Below are 23,463 nucleotides of genomic sequence, written 5' to 3'. Positions count from 1 at the left end.
TGGTGAAACTAATATTTTATTATTCGGATCAGCAGGTAGCTTTTTGTGAAATCTTAGTTCTCTGCCGAATTGCAAAGTCATACTGTCTTATGAACTTTGTGCACCATCCAGCACTTCCTGTAAAATCCAAAATTCTTTTCTTCCTTGCTTCCTTTAGTGTATGGATTCCAATGCCATCATGAGTAACACATCTTGCTGATTTTTAATTACCCATTCTTTTTCTAGTTGTGGTCACTTTGCTAGATTTACCTTGGTCAGCACAGTGTGATGTTTCTTTCATTGTCATAAAGAAACTTGGGTTCTTTTAAAACTATGATTTATTAATTTTAGAACACAGAAACACATGGGGCTTCCATTTTGAATTTACTCCTAGCTGCAACAACTCATCTCCAACTCCCTCTTGTGGTCAGGATTATCACTAACACTCTATCATTACACCCCCTTGAGCTGTTTAATCTAACAACATGACACACGAATACAGTATCCTTTTGAGTTTAAAGTTCAACACAAATTAAGCACAATCATCAGCACCACAAATATTTTAATGTCCAGTTCTTTTTCTTTTAGAGATTCAGTCTGTCAGGTGCTTTGATAGCGCATATGGATCTTCTTAACACGTGCTTGTGACGGCTCTGCTGGTCCAATACTGTCTAGCACTAGTGGTTTTCCTCTGTTGCTGTGCAGACAGGATCTTCTGCATTTGTCTGTTCTTGCAGTGTCTCTTGCATTTTCAGAGTTTCTTTCGATTCCTCCTCGTCATCATCCTTTTCTGACGGTATAGGATCTTGGATTTCTTTCAGAAGAGTAACCCTTTTTGTCCCAAGTGTTGGAATCTGGGTCTCAATGTGTCATGTTGTGCCAGTGGCCCTAAGCTTCTTGCTGACTTGGCATAGTTTGCTTTTGTCTCCATTTGATATCTTCGACATCTTTACTCTTGTTTGGGTCTGCAGAGTAGGGAAGTGTGGTGCATAGTCTGCGTCCCATCGGAAGCTCAGCGGGTGATGAACCATGTTCAAGTGGTGAAGCTCGGTAATTCAATAGAGCGAGATAAGAATATGAGCCACTCTCTCGTGCTTTCTCGAGCAACTTTTATCAGAACTCCTTTCCCTGCTTTTTTGTTTGACTGTGGATGCAGAAAATGTGAAGTCGCATGTCGAAAATCATCCCCTCTGCAAAGTTAAGGAATTCTCTATTGCTGTAGCATGATCAATTGTCACTGCAGGCAATTTGAGGAATTCCATGTCTTGCGAAGATTGATTTCATATATTTGATCACACCAGCAGCAGAAGCAGGAAGCAACACAAAAATAGTTCAATAGATAGTCAATAACCAGCAGAAAATTCTTTCCATCAACGTGGAACAGATTAGTCCCAACTTTCTGCTATGGTTTCGCTAGTAAGTCAGTTATGATCATGGGTTCCTTTTTCTGCTTTGCGTGGTTTCAAACAGGTCTCTCAGCTTGAAACGATTCTGTGAATGTCAATATTTATCTCTGGCCAATAAACAGCAGTTCTGGCCTTCCTCTTGCATTTTTTTCATTCCAAGATGCCCCTCATGCAGCCTTTTCAGCATCTCTTGTCTCAGTGATTGTGGAATGACAATTCTTCTGGCTTAGAAGAAGCCCACTGATAACGCTCAGCTCTGATGTTGCAGTATAGCTGACATTCACCTCTCTGCCATCCTTCATTCAGATTCTTGATGATCTTCTGTAGAACTGTGTCCTTTTCTGTTTCAGTTGCAATCTGCTTGGATTTCATGTCAGATAAGGGAAGAAATTCAATAATCAGCTTAATGTGGAGATTCACAACTGTATCTGGAACTCTCATTGTGTGCTTCACTCTATATCATTATCCTGGACAATGCATCACCAAACACAATAAGTTTTCCTGGTGTGTACACCATTGAAAGTCATCACTTCATCATCAGTCTTTGAATTCACAGCAACATTTCACTGAGATTTTTCTTGATTATTGCTACTAATGTCTTGTGGTCTGTTCCTGCCATGAATGTTGGTAGACCATACACGTACCTGGAATTTCTTGAGTCCATAGACCATACCTAGACACTCTTTCCTGACCTGTGCATATCATCATTCAAATGTTGTCATTGTCTTTGATGCATATGCTACCGGCCTCCAATCTTCTCCCATAGCCTGAAGTAGTATGGCACCTATTCAATCTTTTGAAGGGTCTGTCAATATTTTCTTCCTTCTGGATGTGTCAAAGAACATCAAAAGCACTGGTTCTGTAGTTAGAATGGTCTTCAATCGTCCCCATTCTTCCTTGTGGTTGGCTGTCCACTTGAATTCACCTTTGTCCTGTAACAACTTCCTTAGGAACCTTGTTTTGGAAGAGGGGTTTGGTATGAATTGACAAATGAAATTGATCATTCCCAGCAGTCTCAATATGCCTTTTTTTTTGTCATTGGGTCTGGTATTTTAAAAATTGCTTTCAACTTGTTCTTGTCTGGCTCTACACCTACCTCTGGCAGTTTATCTCTGAAAGGAGATTTCCTTCACACCAAACTGACATTTTGCTCGGTTTAACTTTAATCCATATTTCCGCATGTTTTGTAGCATTTTGATGAGCCTCTTGTGTTGTTTTTGTGTGGATCCCTATAAGATCATGTCATCCATGTACACATGTACCCCTTTTATACCTTCTATTATGTGTTCCATTGTCCTGCGGATCACTTCCGCAGCTGAGGATATTCAGACAGGAGTATTGGCCAAACGATGTATTATATGTGCAGTATTTTGTGCTATCTTCATGCAGATTTATTTGCCAGAAGCCCTGGAATGCCTCTAATTTAGTGAAAAACTTTGCACCGGCCATCTAACTTGTAATTTCATCCCTGGCTGGAATCTGATAATGTTGTTCTTTCTTTATCCAGTCTTTTAGGTCCATGCACACGTGTAGGTCCCTGTTCTTTTTGATACACACCATTCTGTGGGCTCCTCCACTTTATTTATGACCCCATCATTTGGTTGCGTTTCTGCTTGAGCTTTTTGTTTAGTGGTGCTGGAATCTGCCTTGGGGGATGCACCAATGACTGTGCATCCTCCTTTAACTGTATCTTGTAGGTGAATGGTAGAAACCTCTTGAAGATGTCTAGAAAATTATCCTATATTTCTTCTATGCTGTTCTGTGCATTGGCACTGTTAATGTGGTGCACCCTCTTGACTAGGCTTAAGTTTTTACATGCTTTGTCACCAAGCAGTGATTTGTGTCCATCTGGGACTACTGTGAACCTGAAGTGGTACTCTTTATCTTTAACTTTCACCTTGAGTTTACATGTACCTTTCATGTCGATGCTCTGACCATTGCAGGCTTTGAGCTGTACAGGATTTGCATGGATGTATGGGTTTTTTAAAAAACTTTATTTATTCGTTCAAAAAACAAATAATATTTGACATATACTACAATTAAACATGAACATGAATTTTTTTTATATAGAAAAAAGAAAAGAAAAGAACCCCCCCTTCAGCCAACTCTCTTAAGGAGAGCCATAAAAAAAGAAAGAACATTAAAAAAAATTAAATATACATATTAAAATCTAATCAATATAAATTGAAATGTAAATATTCTGAGTATAACAGCCATTTATTAATAAAAATTATAATTATCATGTGAAACATACGTGATTTTTTCCATTATTAAACAATATTTCATCTCATTATGCCATCTATTAATATTAATCATATTTGTATTTTTCCACGTACTAGCAATAAATTTTTTCGCTCGGATAAAACTAAATTTCCAAAAGCAAGCTGGAATTTTCCAATCCCAAGCCTTTCAGAGATTGCAAACTACCCAATAAAAATACTGTTGGATCTAAAACTATTTAAATCTTATACAGATATTCTAAAAACAATTGAATTTTCTTCCAAAAATATTGTATATAACCAAACAGCATGAAAAGAAAGTTCCAACTGTATCACCACATCTAAAACACAAATCTGATTCATTAAAACCGTATTTTTTTAAATTTTTCAGGTGTCAAATATAATTGACATAAAAAATTGTAATTAATCATTGCATAATGTGCATTTATCAATCTAGTTACACTATCATAACAGATATCTAACCAATCATCTTCAGAAAAAATAAAACCAATATCCGCTTCCCATTTAATTTTAGATCTATCGCAACCCTTTTTGTCCATACCATGCTGTAATATTTGATACATAAATGAAATATAACCCTTCTCTGGTACCTTCATAAGAAAAGCCTCAAATTTAGTCATTTTAGGTAAAATCATATCTCTACCAAACATACATTTTACCCAAGATCGAATTTGATAATAAAGAAATAAAGAATTCTTATCAATACCAAAATCTTCCCTCATCTGATTAAAAGACAAAAACTTACACTCTTTAAAACAATCTCCCAAATTTTTCACACCTTTAAATCTCCAATGCATTAAACTTTGATTATGTATTGAAAAAGAAATAAGTTGATTATTATACAACAGAGTCAAAGCCAATAATTTACCCCTAGAGCCTATCATTTAATTTTTCTTTATCCATAACTTCATTAAGTGTTTGAGTTTTGGCACATTATATTGTTGTAACAAATTCATATTCCACCTAAACAAAAATTGATGTATTTCAAATTCAGAAATACTTGCCATCTCAATTTTAGCCCAACTAGGAGGGCGTACCAAATCCATCAATGAACTAATAAATTTAAGTTGGGCTGCTTCATAATAATTTTGAAAATGTGGTAAACGTAGTCCCCCTAACTCATATTTCCAAGTTAATTTATTCAAAGCTACTCTCGAAAATTTACCCCTCCTTAAAAACTCCCTAACCATTTTCTTTAAATCTCGAAAAAAAATTTTATCAAGTAAATTTGGAATAGATTGAAGCAAATATTGTATACGCGGAAAGAGATTCATCTTAATTGTTTATCCTTCCCATTAAATTAATAGGTAAATCTTTCAATTTAATCAAATCAGTTTTAATTTTTTTCATTAACGGAACATAATTTAATTTATATAAAGATTGATAATTAACATTCAAAATTATACCCAAATATTTAATTCGATAAGTCCACTTCAAATTAATAATATTCTTATAAACTGAATAATCTCCTTCACTTACCGGTAATATTTCACTTTTTCCCCAATTAACTTTATATCCAGAAAGACATCCATATTGTATTAAACATTCCTTCAAATGCAAAAGTGACTGAGCTGGGTTTATTAAATACGCCAATACATCATCAGCAAATAAATTAATTTTATACTCCTCATCTAAAACTTTCATACCTTGGTATCTGTGTATTTTGTCTTATCAACTGTGCTAAAGGTTCAATCACTAACGCAAACAAAGCTGGTGATAAAGGACAACCTTGACGAGTTGATCGAGTTAACCTAAGAGATTCCGAAATCAAACCATTCATCAATACTCTAGCTACCCGTTTACTATATAGAGCCCTAATCCAACTAATAAAAGAAGGACCAAACTTAAATTTTATATAAAGATACTTTCAAAGGATCTATATCTTTTTTAGGAATTAGTGTAATTAAAGCACTAGAACAAGACTTGGGTTATAATGTTCTCCAACTTGACGTAATACATCCCCAAACACTGTAGATAAATCATCATAAAAATTTTTATAAAATTCAACCGAAAATCCATCATCACCAGGCGATTTACCATTCGGCATTTCCAGCATAGCCATTTTAATTTCCGAGTCAGTAAATGGTTCTTCTAACTCCTGTATATCTCCATCCTCTAATATCGGTAAATTCAACTGTGATGAAAAAAAATCAATCGATCCAGTTTCCTGTTTTCCTTCAGATGTATATAACTTTTTATAAAATGAATAAAACTCATCATTAATCTCACGAGGTTTATAAGAGAATTCCGTCTAACAGCATTAATAGTCCTCGATATCTATTCTTTCTTTAATTGCCACGCCAATACCTTATGTGTTTTCTCTCCCCATTCATAATACCTTTGTTTAGTCCTATTAATCACACATTCAAATTGATAAGATTGCAAAGTATTATATTTCAATTTCAGCCTAGATAATTCTATTTTCTGATCTTCTGTAGCATCTTTCTGAAATTCCTTTTCTAACTCATTGATCTGTTCCTCTAATTCAAGACTCTGATTTAATCAATTTTTATTTTATTTTAGAACTAATTATTTGTCCTCTCAAATAGGCTTTCATAGCATCCCATAATACAAACTTACTTTGAACAGAATTAGAATTTTTTTTCAAAAAAATTAATTTATTTTTTCAAAAAATCAATAAATTCCATATTTTTAACAACATTGTATTAAATCTCCAATGATAAGCTATTTGAATTTTCTCAGCAGTCTCATATGTAAAATATAACAGAGAATGATCTGAAATCACCCTATTTTTATATTCTGCTTGTTGTATTTTCCCTTGTAAATGTGCCAAAACTAAAAAGAAGTCAATCCTTGAAAATGATTCATGTCTAGATGAATAAAAAGAAAAATCTTTCTCTGTTCGATTAAGATGTCTCCAAATATCTACTAAATTAAGATCTTTCATCAATGCTTGGACCTGAATTCCCATCTTGGATTTTTAAATTTTCTTTGGAGATTTATCTAATAAAGGTTCCAAAACACAATTAAAATCACCACCAACTAAAATATTATCATTAGCCTGACCCAAACATAAAAATGCATCCAAAATAAATACTTCATCATCTGCATTTGGAGCATAAATATTAAGTAAAGTCCAACATTCACTAAAAATCTTACAATTCAATTTAAGAATACATCCTGTCTTTTCCTCCATTGATTGTAATTCAAAAGATAAATTTTTATGTATCAAAATTGCTACACCTTTAGCTCTAGAATTAAATGAAGAAGAATATACATGCCCAACCCAGTCCCTTTTTAATTTCACACTTTTCTTCACATTGAAATGTGTTTCTTGTAAAAAGGCAATATCAATTTTTATTTTCTTAATATATGCCAAGACTCACTTACGTTTAATTGTACTATTTAATCCTCGATCATTAAAAGTAGCAAACCTCAACTTTGACATATCTACTATTATTACTAAATACCAATAATATATATAAAAACTTAAATCAATGTATATAGGCCCTCCAATAAAATAATCACAAATTAAAAACTAAAAAATTTTAAAAAAATAAATATTAAAAAAATAAAAAAAGAAACCCCCCAAAAAAACTACCAAAAGGTAGTAATCCCCTAAACAAAAATTGGGTGTGGGTCACCCACCAGTGGCTGATGACTAGTAAAGAACTTAGTGCAAATCTCTCCCTCCATAGCCAAACAGTCAGTAACATCAAAATATAATTACAAAAGAAAAAATAGAATAAGAAAATTGTTCTTTTCATCCAGAAGATTCCAATCTCGAAGATTCCCATTTCAGAAGGAGGTAGACTCTTTCCATTCCCATTTTTCCAATTTCTGCCATTTCTTCTGTTTCCAGAGCAACCAGATTTTTCTTTAGGAGATGATGGTGGACTATGTCTTTGTCCTCTTATATCTGGCAATGAATCAGCAAAAATCATTGCTTCACGATCAGTTTCAAAAAACCGAAATTGATAGTCTCCATAAAACACCTTCAACACTCCTTTACGCCACAAAACTTCTTTAACTGGATTGAATCGACGTTGACGAATGACCTCTTGACTCAGATCAGGATAAAAAAAGACTGCTATTCTGAATCAATAATGGGGTTTGTCGTTGTCTCGCATTTTGTACTGCAAGTATTGCTTCTCTATTCAAATAACTCAAACATTTGATTATTACCGGTCTCGGTGATTGACCAGCTGAGAGTGTTCTTCTTAAAGCTTTATGGGCTCTTTCCAGTGCCAATCCCCCAGAGAAAAATTCTTGCCCTAATATTTGCATAATCCAGTCTTTAAAGAAACGAAGAGGATCTTGTCCTTCTATACCTTCTGGCAAACCAACAATTTTCACATTATTCCTTCTGCTTTGATTCTCCAAATAATCTATTTTTCTTTCTAGCTCCTTCTCATGTTCTCCTAATTCTATGACTGATTTTTCCACTTTCAACACTTTTTCTGTTAGAAGTTGCTTGTTTACAGTCCAAAAAAGCAGTCTGAAATTTTTTAAATTCTTCATAAGATGCATCCACATGTGTCTTAACCATATTTAATTCTGAACTTATACCAGCATTCATATGAACCATTTCATTCAATTGAGATGTCAACAAAGGTTTTATAACAGCTTGGATAATTGCATTCAATTGCATACACTGTAAGTCAGTAAAGCTCAGCTCTGCTCTCTCTGACATAGTGGCAGAACAAGGTAACTGCAGTTCCTGCTGCAATTCAACAGAAGGCATTTTAAAAGTTTTACTGCGGGTCTGGGCTCCCAGCAATGGCACCCCGACTTCCTCAGGGGGTCGCCGCTGGTCTCCCCCCATATCTTGTTGTTTTTTCATCAATTCACGAATAAAAACGATTTCTTCAGATTGAAATACCACCTGATGCATTTCCAACAATGGAGTCATCTTCCTGCGTGCTCCCTCCGTTGAAATCGAAAGGCTTTCCAAATTGGGGTCCACTTCTTGAGAACACGCACCTTCTTCCGGAGAACTGGTAATTCCAGCGCCATCCTTCATTTGGTGAGCAATAGATTTTTTTTCAGCCCCCACAGGCGATCTTTGGGGTTTAGACAATGAAGAGATTGAGCCTGGGGCTGTATCAAGTCGTCTCGGCCCCAAATCTTCAGCACTTTGAAAATGTAACTTATTTTTACCATTAATGGCCATAATAATTCCTTAATACTTTAAACTAAAATTTAAAAAGTTTAAACTTGAAAACAAAGGGTTTAAAAAATGGGTATTCAAAAGTCTGGCCAGAGAGGTTGAGATTGCACGTCTAGACTCTATGCCATCTTGCCATGCCCCTCCGATGTAAGGGTTTATCTTCATTGGCCTGATGTTGCGTGGAAACTAGCCTCTGTAACTCTTAGGCAAGATTTATTTAACAATGATTCAAATTCCCAGCTGTCACTCAAGCTTATTTCTTGTTGATGGCCCAATCCTCTAGCTGTTGGTACTGTATCTTAACCATTATGCATTACAGCCTAGACATGTATTAATGGCTTCTCTCCATAACTTTTCAATTAGGCAGGGCTGCAAGGATAATGATTGTTTTTATTGTCATATGCATTCTTCAGTGAAATTCTACCTTGCTACAGCCAAAGAGGTACTTTATTTAAAAAGTGACAATGGAATTAATTAAATAGATTAAAAAAGATAACGAATCCAAAATAGATTAAGATTTACATTTAACAATGTAAGAAAAAAGTAGCATTATAATAGTGCAGACAGTTCTTTTGTGGTATCAAGAGTAGTTTATGGTTAGTGTTATATGGGAATGTTTCAACAGCCTGATTACAGTCGGAAAGAAACTGTCCTTGAACCTAGAGATGCTGGTCTTCAGGCACCCTGGTCACAACCTTCTTCCCAAAGATAGCAAGAAGAGGCTGTGACTAGGGTGATGGGGGTCCTTTATGATGTTGGGTGCCATCTAGAGGCAGAGCCTCCTATAGGTGACTTCAATAGATGGGAGGTAATGAAACCATAAGCCAGGGAACTCCAGGCCAGTGAGCCCAACATCACTGCTGGGAAAGTTACTGGAGGGGATTTGGAGAGACAGGAAAGGCAAGGACTGATAAAAATAGTCAGCATTTGTGATTGTAAGGTTAAGTCTCGTGAGTTTGATGGAAATTTTTGAAGGGGTAGCCAAGAAGTTTGGAGGAAGCTGGGCAGTGAATGTTAACTGCATGGACTTTACCAAGGTCTATTTGCTAGTGTACCGCATCTTGCGCTGCCCTGAAGGTTAGATCTCAAAAGGCTCCAGGGTGAACTAGTCAATTGGATACAAAATTGGCAGTGGAAGGAGTCAGAGGAAGGTAGTATGTGATTGTTCTGTGATTGGTGGTGTGCCAGAGGGATCGGTTCAGCCCTTTATCAGGTGGTGTAGGATATGATTGAATATTGTATGTTGTTCTGAGGATGGCACCAGGGTTGGTGATGAGGTGGACAGTAGAGGGTTGTCCAAGATCATTGCAGGATCTACGTCAACTAGCAAAGGAATGGCAGAAGGAATTTGGCTCAGATGGGTGAGAGATGGTGCATTTTTGGAGGTTAGACCAGGCTGGGACCTACTTGGTGAGAAGTAGGGTCAGAAGGTGTTGATGAACAGAAAGACCTGGGTTTAGAGGTGCATGGTCCCTGAAGGTGGCAATATAATAGATAGGGTGGTGAAGGGGGCATATGGGATTCTTGCCTTCATCATTTGGGGCATTGAGTTGGGGTGTCATGTTGCAGCTGCACAACTTGTTGCTAGAGTATTGTGTGCTGTACGGGTCATCCTAGTTCAAGAAAGATGTGATGAAGCAAGAGCAGGTGCAGAAAAGATATTCACAAGGATGTTGATGGGACTGAAGGTCTTTGGTTAAAAGAAGATGGATGGTCTGTATCTGTTTTCTTGGAAATGAAGGAGAGGTGACCTTGAGATTTATAAAATCATGAGAATCATATGTAAGGTGGATGGTCATAATCTTTTACCCAGGACAGGGGGCAGGGGGTCCAAGCCCATAGGTTATAGATTTAAGTTGCGAGGCAAGGGAAAGATTTAAAGGTAACCTGGGGGGGGGGGGGGAGGGCAAATTTTTCACACGTGATGAGGTAGATAGTGTATGTGGATGGGGCTGCCTGAGGAAGTGTTGGTGTGCAATTACAAGACACTTGAATAGGTATATAGATGTTGAAAGGTTTAGAACAGTGGTTTTCAGACTCTCTTTCCACTCTCATACCATGTTAAGTAATCCCTATGCCAAGGGTACTCTGTGATTAGTAAGGGTTTTAAGGAGGTATGTGAGTAAAAATAAAAAGTTTGGAAAACCACTGGTTTAGATGGATCCGGTGGTAGCTCAGATATTCATCTTGTGTGAGTTGCATCAAAGGGCCTATTTCTATGCTACTCTCTGAACTTGGTGGGCACTCATTGAAATACATAGAAACTCTGTCATATGCATGACTTGCGCATTTCATGGATTGTTGAAAGACTTTGGGGAGTTGAAGTCGAGCAGGCTACTCAGCCTCTCTTTCCTGTAGCTGCAGTGTGGCTGGTGCCATTATGTTTTTGATTAGTGGTGACGCACAGGGTGTCTGTGCTGGATCCAGTTAGTGTTAATGGATGAGAAGGCTGCTTTTATGGAAGTTTTTAGTTGTTTTGTTGAATATATGAGATAGGTCACATAATATCTGCTTGCTGACGTAGCCTCAGGAAGTATTCTTCATGTTTAGGCAAATTGTTTATTTTCATGTTATTGCAAACATTCTCCCTTTATTTGTCTGTGCTATTCCATTATTGTGACAGTATTAACAGCTCATCCCATTGGAAAATTGGAATGTTTATGTGCACATTTTGAAAGTAGCATTCTGAAAGCAAGATGTAAATGCTGCAGGATTGCCATTAATTTTCAACATCCGCTTGCAGGCACAGAGTGCGGTGCAATGGCACTACTAGTAGAGCCAGAGATTGATGTCGGGTTTGCATGCTCTCTGGGACCATACGAGTTCCTCTGGGGGTTCTGGTTTCCTCTCGTGTGCCAAAGATGTGAGGGTTGATAGGTTAATTGGCCACTGTAAATTGTCTCCAGTGTGCAAGTTCCTAGTAGAATCTGGGCAAGGTTGATGGGAACGTGAGGGGAATTATAAAAAGGATTAATGTAAATATGTGGTTGATGGCATGGACTTGGTGGACCAAATGTCCTCTTTCTGTGTTGAATCCCTCTATGACAAACAAGAAAAAAAAAATCACACTTCTCACATTCTAATTTTTATATAATGCACCTTTGAAACTTTCATTCCTTTGCAATTAATTCTTTGCTCTTTTATCATTAACAATGCATCCATTTTTTTTAACTTTCTGCATTTTAGCTGCAGCTCTGCTTATAGACATTACATCATTGTGGTATTCCTTGTAATTATTAGAACACTTTGTCTTTTACAGAGGTTATGGTTTCTGTTCATTACGGTTTCTATTGTTTCAGCCTATGTGCTTTTTTGCATGCAGAATTTAATCTATGTGGTGCTAATTTCAAAATTTATCTTTGTAGGGAGAAGTTTAAAAGCACATGAGGATTGTGAAATTATGGTAAGTGTGCACAAATACTTTCACCCAATTAATTTCCCATTTGTGAAGATTGTGCCAATCCATTTGCAACAGTTTTTCCTAATTTCTTTCGAAAAAAACAATAAATTGCAGTAACTGAACACTTCTTTTGCAGAATTTCTGTTGGCTGGTTACCTATAAAGCAAAATACTGAATGTTAGATGTCAAAAATAAATCAGAAAATTCAGAAATACTCATCAAATCAGGCAGCATCTTTAGAAAGAGAAGTAAAAATGTAAAAGGTTCTGGTGAAATGTCATCAATCTAAAACATTTTTGGAGTTTGTCAGTATCTACCCAAATATCCATTGCTGGGATCATTGCTTTAGAGAAGGTTCTATTATTGGTGATTTGATACATGGTATGCAAAATTATATAACACCTCACTAATGGTTTCTTTGGACTTATTGCTATGTTGTGGGTTAAAAATTATTAAAACAAGTTTATATCTCTGAAACTGCAATAAAATCTGATTATCTTAAAGTTGATGACAATATGTTTTGTGATTTTTTTTTTTTGTAAACAACCTTGACGATTTCAGCGCTAAAAGGTAAGCATGTCACTAGAATTTGAAAGGTGTGCTTTCTGGGCAAAAATAAATTAAAATACAGCAATTCTTTTCTGTTGAATTTTTCTTTTGATCGAAGTGGAAAGGATAATGCTTTGAGCCTATTTCTATGCATTCAGATTTAAAAGATTCATTAATAACATCCACCAACAATGAATTTAACTAAGTTGTAGGATGAGGGTTGATTTTGATTTCACTATACAGGAGTAATAAGCTTATTATCATATACAAGTATAATGTACATAGGCACCAAAATTTGTACTTGCTGCAGCCAAACAGGTAGATAATAAATATAAAGGACAGATAGATAAATATTTACAGTTAATACAAGAAAAGTGGTGACATTTCAATCGTGCAGACAAGTCTTTTATGCTGCCAGAGTAGTTTATAGTGAGGGTTGTAAGGGGCGGTTCAGGAGCCTTTTGGCTGTTGGATAAAAAATGTTCTTGAACCTAGACATGCTGGATTTCAGACTTCTGCATCTTCTTCCTGAAGGCAGAATGGATGTCCTCAGTGGATGGGAAGTTAGAGCCTCTGATGGACTTGGATTTATTTGCTGCTGTATTCTGTAGCCTTCTGCACTCCTGAATACTTGACTTACTAAACCAGTCAGTGATACAGCTAGTCAGTATACTTTTCATAGTATAGGCAGTCCCCGGGTTATGAACGAGATCTGTTCCTAAGTCTGTCTTTAAATAGAATTTGTAGGTAAGTCGGAGCAGGTACATATAGTTCTTATTTAACGTCCATTAATCTAATGTTTGTCTTAGTATATAGTATATGGGTATTCTTGGCTTTACGAATAGTTGCTTTATGCAAATTCACTTTTACTAAGAAACCTGTGTTCGCTTTTACGAAAAAGCAGCTGGTGGGGCTATCAAAACTCGTTGTCTTCCCAATTCTAGTAAGTGAAACTACATAGTTCCTACATTATTTCTACCTCATATCGGCTTTGCATTTATCATATCATTCTTTTACTATATGTTAGTGTTATTTTAGGTTTTGGGTGTTATTTGGGTTTTCTTTGGGTCTGGGAGCGCTCAAAACTTTTTCCATAGAAATCAATGGTAATCATTTCCTTGCTTTACACCATTTCAGCTTACGAAAGGTTCCATGGGAACGCTCTAGTTTCATAAAGCAGGGTATATCTGTACATTTTACTTTCTATGCATATAAAAGTACTGGAGTCAATTTCTTGAAGCCATCAAGGGAGATTTGTACAGAGATTTTATTTTTCTTGTCATAAATTGCCTTGTAGCAGCAGAGACCCTCAGTAACTGTATAGTAAACCTTGGTGAATCCTTCTGTATTAGGGTCTTTCTCCTCTAACTTTGCCATCCCCGTTAAATGAGACGAAAGGCTTCATCTAAGTCTTTCAACAAAAACCTTTTTGGTTCTGGAGTTTTTAAGGTCCCATTTGTCTTCTTCAAATGCTATCATCTGCTGCTCTAGTTCCATGAGGTCTTCATTGATCAGTTCTTTGGTCTGGGAGTCGAGTAACTTTGCGACATCATTTTCACTGATGTCTAACTGCAGTTGATTACCAATATCAACCCACAGCTTGCCTGGCTTCAATGATGTTGTCAGTTGTAAACCCTTGAAAAGCACGTGTGAATGGGGGCGGTGGGGGGGGGGTAATTTGTTCCATACTCCTTTCATATCTGACTACTTCACTTCATCCCAAGAATCAGCAAATATTTTTGATGGCACCATAGATGTTATAATTCCTCCAAAACTCCCTTAAGCTCATCGCTGCTTGTGAGAAGATCTGTTGTAAATGCCTTAAAGGAGGCTATGACTCCCTGATCCTTTGCCTAAAGCAGCGATGTAGGGGGGGGGGAGTAGGGAAGTGGTGGTGGGGGTAAAAATATAACCTTTATATTGGGGAGAATATGGTTCAAAAAGCAATCTTCAAAGATTGCAATTGTAACCCATGCCTTTGTCTTTACCTTCCAAATAATAGGAAGAGATGCCTTAATGATACGGATAAGTGCCGTCAGATTTAAGAAAAGGCTTGAGCTTGAAATCCCCATATGTGTTCACCCCAAGCAATAGTTCTAGCCTATCCTTCAATACCTTATTCTCTGGTGCACTTTTTCCCTCTTTCAAAATGTAGGTCCTTTCAAGCATTTTTTTTCCCCAAAATAAGCCAATATTGTCTACATTAAATATTTGGTCTGGGAAATAACCTTCTTCCTCTAAATTTTTTCTTAACTGTTTCAGGAAAAACACTCACAGTAGCACTCATTGCTTCACCTTGCACTTTAATATTATGTAAATTTGCCCTAACTTTGAAACTATTAAACCAATCCCTACTCACAACAAATACTTCATCACACTCACCTTCACTTGCTGCATGTACAGTTTTTAAATCAGGGGTGGGCAATCTATGGCCCACCGGCTGAATCCAGCCGGTGATCTAAATTTATCTAGCCCATAGGCACAAATGTCTATGGACTGAATATCTGGCCCATGATCTAAATTTATCTGGCCCGCTGGTCTCTGGATCTGGCCTGCTCTCTAAAATTATCCATACAGCACCACCATCCCTCCCCCAGGTCCGATACCGCTGAAAAAACAGTGAGGCCCACCATTCAACCACTGACTCGCCTTCAGGGCCACACATGGTAAAAGGTTCTCCTCACCACCACCTTCCCCACCCCCCCACCAGCTGTTTTAAATAATTGAAAAGACTTTGAGCCTTTTCTTGCTCTAAAGTAAAGCTAACATGCATATTACACTGACTTTTCCCACCAAATAAATGATGTAACTAAATTATCAATAGCCTTTCCATTTCAATAATTAAACCACTGCATTGCCTAGTAATAATTGTAGCTTTCATCAGGGCTCCATTATTCTCACTTTATCCTTTAAAATTGCTCTGATTGTTGACCGACTGTAGCTTAACACTTTCCAATAATTGATGGCATTTTCACTTCTTTCTGATCGCTTTATTATTTCCACTTTATTTTCAATTGTGATTGTTTTCCTTTTCTTTGATACTTCACCAGCACTTGAATCAGTTTTACTATTTGGAGGCATGGTTACAAGGATAAATAAGAGAAAAATTTAGGCTAAATACAAAGTTACACACTCAACACAGTGTTAACAGCAACATGATCTGACAAAATGGTGAACAGCATTCTTCTTCAAGCTGAAGCCGTGCATAGTCCGTTTGTAAGTATGAGTTGTTTGGATGTTCTTGGGTTAAGAACATCCAACTTACAAACAACTGTAGAAGATTGATAGAATATTCAATGACCTGTCAAAACTCCTCTGAGATCTTAGAAAGTAGTGGCATTGGTTTGCCGCCTTTATGTTGCCTTGGTGTGCTGGCTCCAGGAGAGATCCTCTGATATGTGGACTCCTCGTACATTGAAGTTACTGACCCTCTCCACTGCCATCCCATCAATGCAGACAAGTCCCTCAGCCTACCCTTACCAAGATTCTCAATGTATTTTGGTTTTGTTTACATTAAGAACAGGATTGTTGTTCTGGCACCACCCAACCAAATTGTCAATCTCCTTCCTGTAATCTGACTCATCATTTCTCATTATTTTGGCAAAGAAAGTGATATTGTCAGTGATTTTATAGATTGCTGTGGACCCATGTGGCTATACAATTGTAAATATGTAGGGAATAGAGCAGGGGAGTTGACCATGCAGCCTTGAGTGCTCCTGTGTTGATGGCCAACAAGGAGGAGATGATGTTTCCTATCATAATAAGGTCTACCGATAAAGAAGTTGAGGATCTAGTTGCAGAGGGATGAACTGAGTCCTCGATCCCCAAGTTTGACAATATATTTTAGTGATATGATGGTGTTAAATACCAAGCTGTAGTCACTGTAAAATAATTAAATGTTATTGCACTGTAATTTTAGTATTGGAAAGTATTAACTATGCTAAACAGAGGGCTGTAACTAATTAGAATGCAGAAGAATTCCAGTTAATCAAAAATAATGTTCATCCTAAATTGTATTTGGAACAGTTTAGATCTAGATCTAGTTGCAATTTTGGGATAATAAACCGAAATCATAGCCCCTGTGGCAGAAAACCCTTTGTTGGGCCTTGGGTTTGGTATGCCATCAGAAACCCTGGCAAATTTCAACAGAGGTGTGATAGAAAGTGTGCTGACTGGCTGCATCATGGTCTGGTATGGAAACACCAATACCCCTGAGCATAAAGCCCTCCAAAAGGTAGTGGACACAGGCCAAGACATCATAGGCAAAACGCTCCCCACTATCTACAGGGAAAGTTGCCGTCAAGAGAGCAGCAGCAGTCATTAAAGACCCACACCATGCAGCACACACTCTGTTCTCATTGCTGCCATCAGGAAAGAGTTGCACCATTGGGTTTAGGAACAGCTACTACCCCTCCACCACCAGACTCAATGACAAACTCAGAGACTCATTTAAGGACTCTTACTTAGGCACTTTATTGATTTTCTTTTCTCTCTGTGTTGCACAGTTAGGTTGTTTACAGTTGTTGTTGGTTTACACATTTTACGCTGTGTCCATTTTATTTTTTGCACTACCAATTAGTGGTAATTTTGCTACGCCTGCAGGAAAAAAGAATCTCGGTTGTACGTGATATCATATATGTACTCTGATAATAAATCTGAAATTTAATTTTGTAATTTCTGCAATTTCCTCCATTCCTACAGTTTACTCTGAATTTTCTATTCCTCTGACTTCTCCGTCTTCTGCACAACTCATGCCTCACATATAATGGTGTTTAGGTCCTATGCTTTAAATAGGTGAGCAAAAGAACCACTCACTCGAGACATTTGCATTCCTGTTTATCAGTGAGATGATTGGGCATCATTTCAAAGAGCTTGTTCATATTTTATTCTGTTTCTTTAGATTGAGATAATCTAAGCAAGGAAATAATTATATCTCACAGTATTATTCTTCACACACACAATAAATATATATATATTCTTATTAAATCTTAATGTGGATTTATTTTTAATTGGAAGAAAACTATTTTCTTTTCAAGTTATTTTATGTGCCTGAAAATTAGTGACTGATAGGTGCAGGGGGCACCAGACATCTTGTTATTACATTCAAAATAACTGGAGCTTTCCAAATCTGTGGGGGGTGGTTGGTGACAGAGGGTTAAGCAGGGAAAGCTGTAAGGAAACAAGAATCTGTTTATGGGGATTATAATTTTTGTAGTGGAATCTGCTGCGGTAAATGGATATTGTCTGTTAAATTATGCTCATGCAATTGTGGCTTTTAATGTTAAAAGTACACGTGGAAGTGACAATGTAAAATACCCTATGCAGAGCAGTGTATGCATTTGTCAAGCTGCCTAGGCACTTGGCTTGAAGCCCGCAGGCTTTTGTAATCAAAGCATGATCTCGATCACCATGCAGTTTGTACTGGGATACTGACCGATGCCTCTGGAAGCTGTTTGGAAGAAACCCAGGATTGCTCGTACTCAAAATGCAGAAAACTGTGAGTTTTTTGGTTTATATTTTAAAAGACTGAGATAGTCCATGAAAGCTACGAGTAACAAAGTAAGTTCTGCTATGTTTAGCAGAGTATAGATGGAATACAAATCTGTATTAGATTGAAATGAGTTATTAAATGGAAGGTTGTGCCAGCCATTTTTAGGCTGGTTGATCAGCTGAGTTCTGGTTACAGCTGTTCTTATTGCAGGAGTTGAATGGTGGATATGTTTGATCAGCACATGTGTGCCTGTGTGCTTGATGAATATGTATGTGTGTATAGTTAAATAATGTTTTAAACTTGCCTGAGTGGAATGTCAGTTATTGGTAGACTCAAACTAAAGTGTGATGCTACAAGAAAGGGTTTCTATTCTTGGAATAAGGCAGCAGTCAGACTGTATGACTGTGCATTTGCCCTCTTGTGTTGAATGCAAAAAAGATATTGATATTAGGTACTCCACTAGTGAGCAACAGAGGTAGCTATTGGCATAAAATTCTTTGTCAGCATGACAGTTGGGTTTACAGTTTTTACAATGAAACAACTTTATTTATGGAATTATGATTTTTTTCTCTGTTGCATTGTCTTTGAATTGTAGAACAGCTGTAGATTCTTTTGTCTCTTTGTGTCAGCTGAGAATGGAGAACTCGTGATAAATTAATATTGGTGAAGCATGATAAGACTGGGATGATGGTGATTGGGGGAGGGTGGCAAAAGAAATGGGGGATGGGAGAAAAATGTCCACATCTAGATTCAAATATTCTTGTAGTCCTTTGTCCTTTTTCCTTTTGCTTAAATTTTTTTCCCCATGTCTATTTCTGAAGAGTCAAAAGAAGTTTCTTTCTCATACTTTGTCATGCAGATGAAGATTTTTGTCTTTTGTGAAATTAATGATAAGTGCAGAAATTGGCCCTTAGGCCCACCATGTTCATGCTAACCACCAAGTACTCTCCAATACAAATCCCATTTACTAGCACTTAGCCTTTTATACCATGAAAATTCAAGTACTCTTCTAGATTATTTTAAAATTTGAAAGTACCTGCCCCCACCACCCACCCAGCAGTACATTTCAGATTCCAGTCACTTTTGGGGTGAAGTAAATCTTCCTGAGATCCCTCTCAGCCATTCCACTCCTAGTAAAACAAATCCATCTTATTCATTCTATCCTCATAACAAAAACACTCCATTTGAGACAACATATGGTGCAATCTTTCTAGTGCAGTAATATCCTTCTAATAGTAAGCATCCAGAATGACACACAGTTCAAGCTGTAAACAGTAGAAGCTGTATTTCATACAGTTGTACCATAACTTCCCTGCTCTTGTATTTTGTATTCCTGAGCTAACAAAGGCAAATAGCTTGTATGCCTTCTTCACAACCTTGTGCTGCCAGCTTCTGGGATTTTTGGATTTGTAAACCAAAGTCCTGCTATTCATCCATGCTCCATAGAGTCCTCCCAAAGGTCATTACAATAAACTTTCTATGCTCATTTTATGAACTGATCAATATTATCCTATAGGCTTATCATTAACACCACACCCAATTTCCATGTAATTTCTCCAAAATCGTTAAATGTATATAATAATCAGCATGTATCTCAGTACTGATCCCTGTGGGACACCACTGGCTATAGGCTTCTAATCACTTATCAAGCCTCCATCTACCATCACCATTTTGTTACCTCTTCAAAAAATTCATTTAAATTGGTTAGATAAGACTCCTCTCTTACATCTATCATGGAGACGCTGTATCTATCTTTGATTAATCCCTACCTTTACAACTAGAAATGAACTTGGCCTCTCAGAATTTATTTTTCAATAACTTCTGTATCACTGATGTCAGACTCTCAGGCCTACAATTAGTGTTGTTCTTGAATAAAGGTACCACATTTGCTGTGGCCAGTGAAGATTTAAAAATATCTTTCAGCACAACGGTAATCTCCACTGTTGCCTTTCATAAATTGAGGGACTGGGCAGATACATGGCAAATGCACTACAATGTGGATAAATGTGAGGTTATCCACTTTGGTAATACAAACCGGAGGGCAGACTACTATTTGAATGGCAATAGATTAAGAGATGGGGAAGTGCAGAGAGTGTAGGACTGAGGAAGCCGAAGCTGGGACAGCAATAGTTCATTAGACATTCTTTTTTTATACTTGATTACTTGATTCCAATTTAAGTGGCTAAAAGTGCAAAAAAAAAACTTATTTGCTTTATTTCTGGTAAGTAGGTAATTAGTTTTAAATTGGTAAAATCCATGATTGCAATCTATTTATTTATTTGTTGATAATTATATTTTATGATAATTAGTGAGTGCAACTGTGCAATACTTTGTCAGATTATTAAATTGTACAATGCTCTCAGTTATACAATGCCAAATATGACATGCCGGCTGTGACAGAGTATATAGATATGTTTTTGGGAGATAAATTGGGAAAGGTTGGTTAGAGTAGGTCACATACAAACACTTTAAAATAGATCTTATTTGAAATAATGGAGCTCTGCCCCATGCTAGACATGTCAGGGCCAACGGTCTTCGCAAGGGCTTTGGAGAGTGCCCAAGAGACTTCACTAATGGATTGTTGTTTACAAAAGGCAACAGATGAGAGAGGTTGTTGGAGCCGCCTTCTGTCTGGAAGGGTACTTGCTGTTCGAAGAGGATCATGTGGTTTTGCAAGCAGAGAGAAAAAAAACAGGCCTTCTCTCAGAGAGAGAGAGGGGGAGAGAGAGAGAGAGACACACACACACACACACAGAGCGATCACTTCTACAGTGTTTCAGTCAATAACAGTAGCTGGGACTGTAACAGGACAAGCTGGCAAACTTGTGGAAACCCCCTTTTGGGAGACAGCCTGGTCAAAAAGCCCTTGTGGTTCATGTAAGAGGAGAGGACTGGCTGTCTAATGTTTCACTTGGAATAAGAGAAACAAAAAGGACCTCTGTTGACCTGAAAGAGGTTATCATTTGGAGAACCCTGAAGAGGCAAGTTTTGTCAGCAAGACGTGGATGTCCTGGAACAACACATCTCTCTCTGAAAACTGACAAGAACCTTCCTGAGTGATAACCTTTCAAGCACCAAATCCTGGTGAACTTTATGTATGTTAAATTCTGTGCACAGTATAAGAATTGCCTGCAACCAGTGAACTTGGAAGAAGAGAAATGAGATTAGACTGTGAACCAAAGAACTTTTCTGAACTTACACATACACACACATTACGTACACGTGCGTTTAGAATTAGAAGGGGGTTGTTAGGTTAGTTAAGTTAAAGTGTGATTCTGTTTTCATGTTTAAAGATGATCAAAAGCAACTTTTGTTTAAGTAACCATTTGTCTTGAATATTTATTGCTGCTGGGTTTTTGGGTCCTCTGGGCTCATAACATGGCCACCAAGGACAGGTTTTGCAAGACCTTCTTGTTGTCATTTTTGGTGAGCTCCTGCACCTTTTTAAAAAAAAAAACCACATTAGCACTGCACCCCTGTTCTTGAACCCTTATTATTTCACTTTTAAATGACACGCACTTTCTGAAAGTGGACCTACCTTAAGTAGCTGCACTCTTTATTTTTGCCAGATCCATCCTTATCATAATCTCTTGTGAGAACACACTTAGAATATTGTGTTCAATTCTGGTCACCTCATTACAGGAAGAAATGTGGAAGCCATGGAGAGGGTGCAGAGGAGATTTACCAGGATTGGAAACTGTGTCTTGTGAGGCAAGGTTAGCAAATCTAAGGATGAGATGCGGCTTAATTGAGGTCTACAAGATTGATAGATAAGGTAGACAGCCAGCACCTTTTCCTCAGCGCGGGAGTAGCGAACACCAGAAGACATCTGTACAACGTGAAGGGAGGAAGGTTTAGGGGAGACATCAGAGATAAGTGTTTTTTTACACAGAATTTTGGATGCCTCGAATGCATTGCTGGGGTGGAGGTGGAGGTGGGAACATTAGGGATATTTAGAGACCCTTAGAGGGTATAGAGGTAGGGAGGATTTAGTTTTTCTTGGGTAGGTATATATAGGTCACAATAACATCATGAACCAAACGGCTTGTACTGTGTTGTAATGTTCTATATTGAAACTCGCCTTCCACCAATTCAAAACATTAATTTGCAGACTATCTTTATCTCTTCAACCACTTGATGCATTTTGATAATGAGAATTTATTATCATACACATAAGTACAATGTACAAATGCATAGAAATTATTGCTTGCTGCAGCTACATGGGTATGTAAATTAAATTATTAAATGAGAGAAAAAAGGTAATAAATATAAAAGGATAGAAATGTTCACTATTGCAGTTAAATATAATGTTAAAATAGTGCAGTCTTTGGTTCTGGAGTAGTTTGTGGTTCAGGTGACATGGGATGGTTACTGAAAAGAAACTGTTCTTGAATCTAGAAATGTTAGACTGTGGCGGTGTGAGCAGTGGAAGAAACACAGCCATCATGTTGAGAGTCATTAACGACTGTTTTTATTCAAATTTAGCACGCCCCTTTAAGGGCAGCATGAACTCAGTCACCTGGTGCATTGTGATGTCATAATCGTTGCCCAGGGTACGCGCTGGAAGGGATGCTGGAGTCGGAGAGAAACCTGATGACGCCATTTCTCCATGGCTGCCCCGCCACGTGGTGATGCAAGCGGGGCCGATTCGCCATGAGGATGTGCATCGCCACATAACCCCACCCCCCCGGAACTGGCTAACACGTCCTGTCGCTTTGGCAGTCGGCCCCGGTGCTTGGGCGCAGCTGTCTGCACTGGCTATGATAAGTCCAGATGGGCCGCCTTTAGGCGGTCCACCATAAAAAGTTTCTCTCTCCCCCCCCCCCAACGTCCAGGGTGAAGGTTCCGCCGGACTGGTGCAAGACTTTGTATGGCCCCTCGTACAGTCGCTTGTGGCCCCCTCCGCACGAAAATGAACTGGACCGAGTCAAGCTCTTTGGGGAGATGAAACGGCTGGGTGCCGTGGCATACCGGGGGTGGGGGAGCTTGCAGTTTGGGAGCATAATGGCAGTGCCCATGCAGCAGTGTGGTAATTGTTAGGTCTGCTTTGTTCATGAATGAGTGAGACAAACACCAGACTGAGTCGAAATCAGGGTTCTTTGTTCTTTATTACCGGATTGTAACACTTGCGACTAACAAAGTTAGTCGGAGAATGCATTCTGCCGTTATCAGCAAAATGGTGATTTTTTATACCCTTGGATATGTGCTTAGAACATCATCATATCATTACTTGTCCAATGACTAAAACTGTTGCTATCCTTTCCCTG

At 37.7% G+C, this 23,463-nt stretch overlaps 1 protein-coding gene across 8 annotated transcripts in view; it reads left to right on the top strand.

The window, feature by feature from the left end:
* LOC138753842 (coiled-coil domain-containing protein 9-like) overlaps positions 1 to 23,463 on the top strand; it is a 299,921-nt gene that overhangs the window by 10,703 nt on the left and 265,755 nt on the right. For 6 of the 8 annotated variants that reach the window (XM_069917295.1, XM_069917298.1, XM_069917296.1 and 3 more), the window contains exons 2-3: positions 12,122 to 12,159; positions 18,121 to 18,202. In XM_069917295.1, coding sequence (XP_069773396.1) covers positions 12,140 to 12,159; positions 18,121 to 18,202 — 102 coding nt within the window. In that variant the 5' untranslated portion in view covers positions 12,122 to 12,139. The remainder of the gene's footprint in view (positions 1 to 12,121; positions 12,160 to 18,120; positions 18,203 to 23,463) is intronic. The other 2 variants (XM_069917301.1, XM_069917302.1) reach the window with 1 other exon arrangement.

This window comes from Narcine bancroftii, chromosome 2 (assembly GCF_036971445.1).
Source record: "Narcine bancroftii isolate sNarBan1 chromosome 2, sNarBan1.hap1, whole genome shotgun sequence".
Taxonomy (NCBI): Eukaryota; Metazoa; Chordata; class Chondrichthyes; order Torpediniformes; family Narcinidae; genus Narcine; species Narcine bancroftii.
This window is presented reverse-complemented; position numbering and strand designations above follow the sequence as displayed.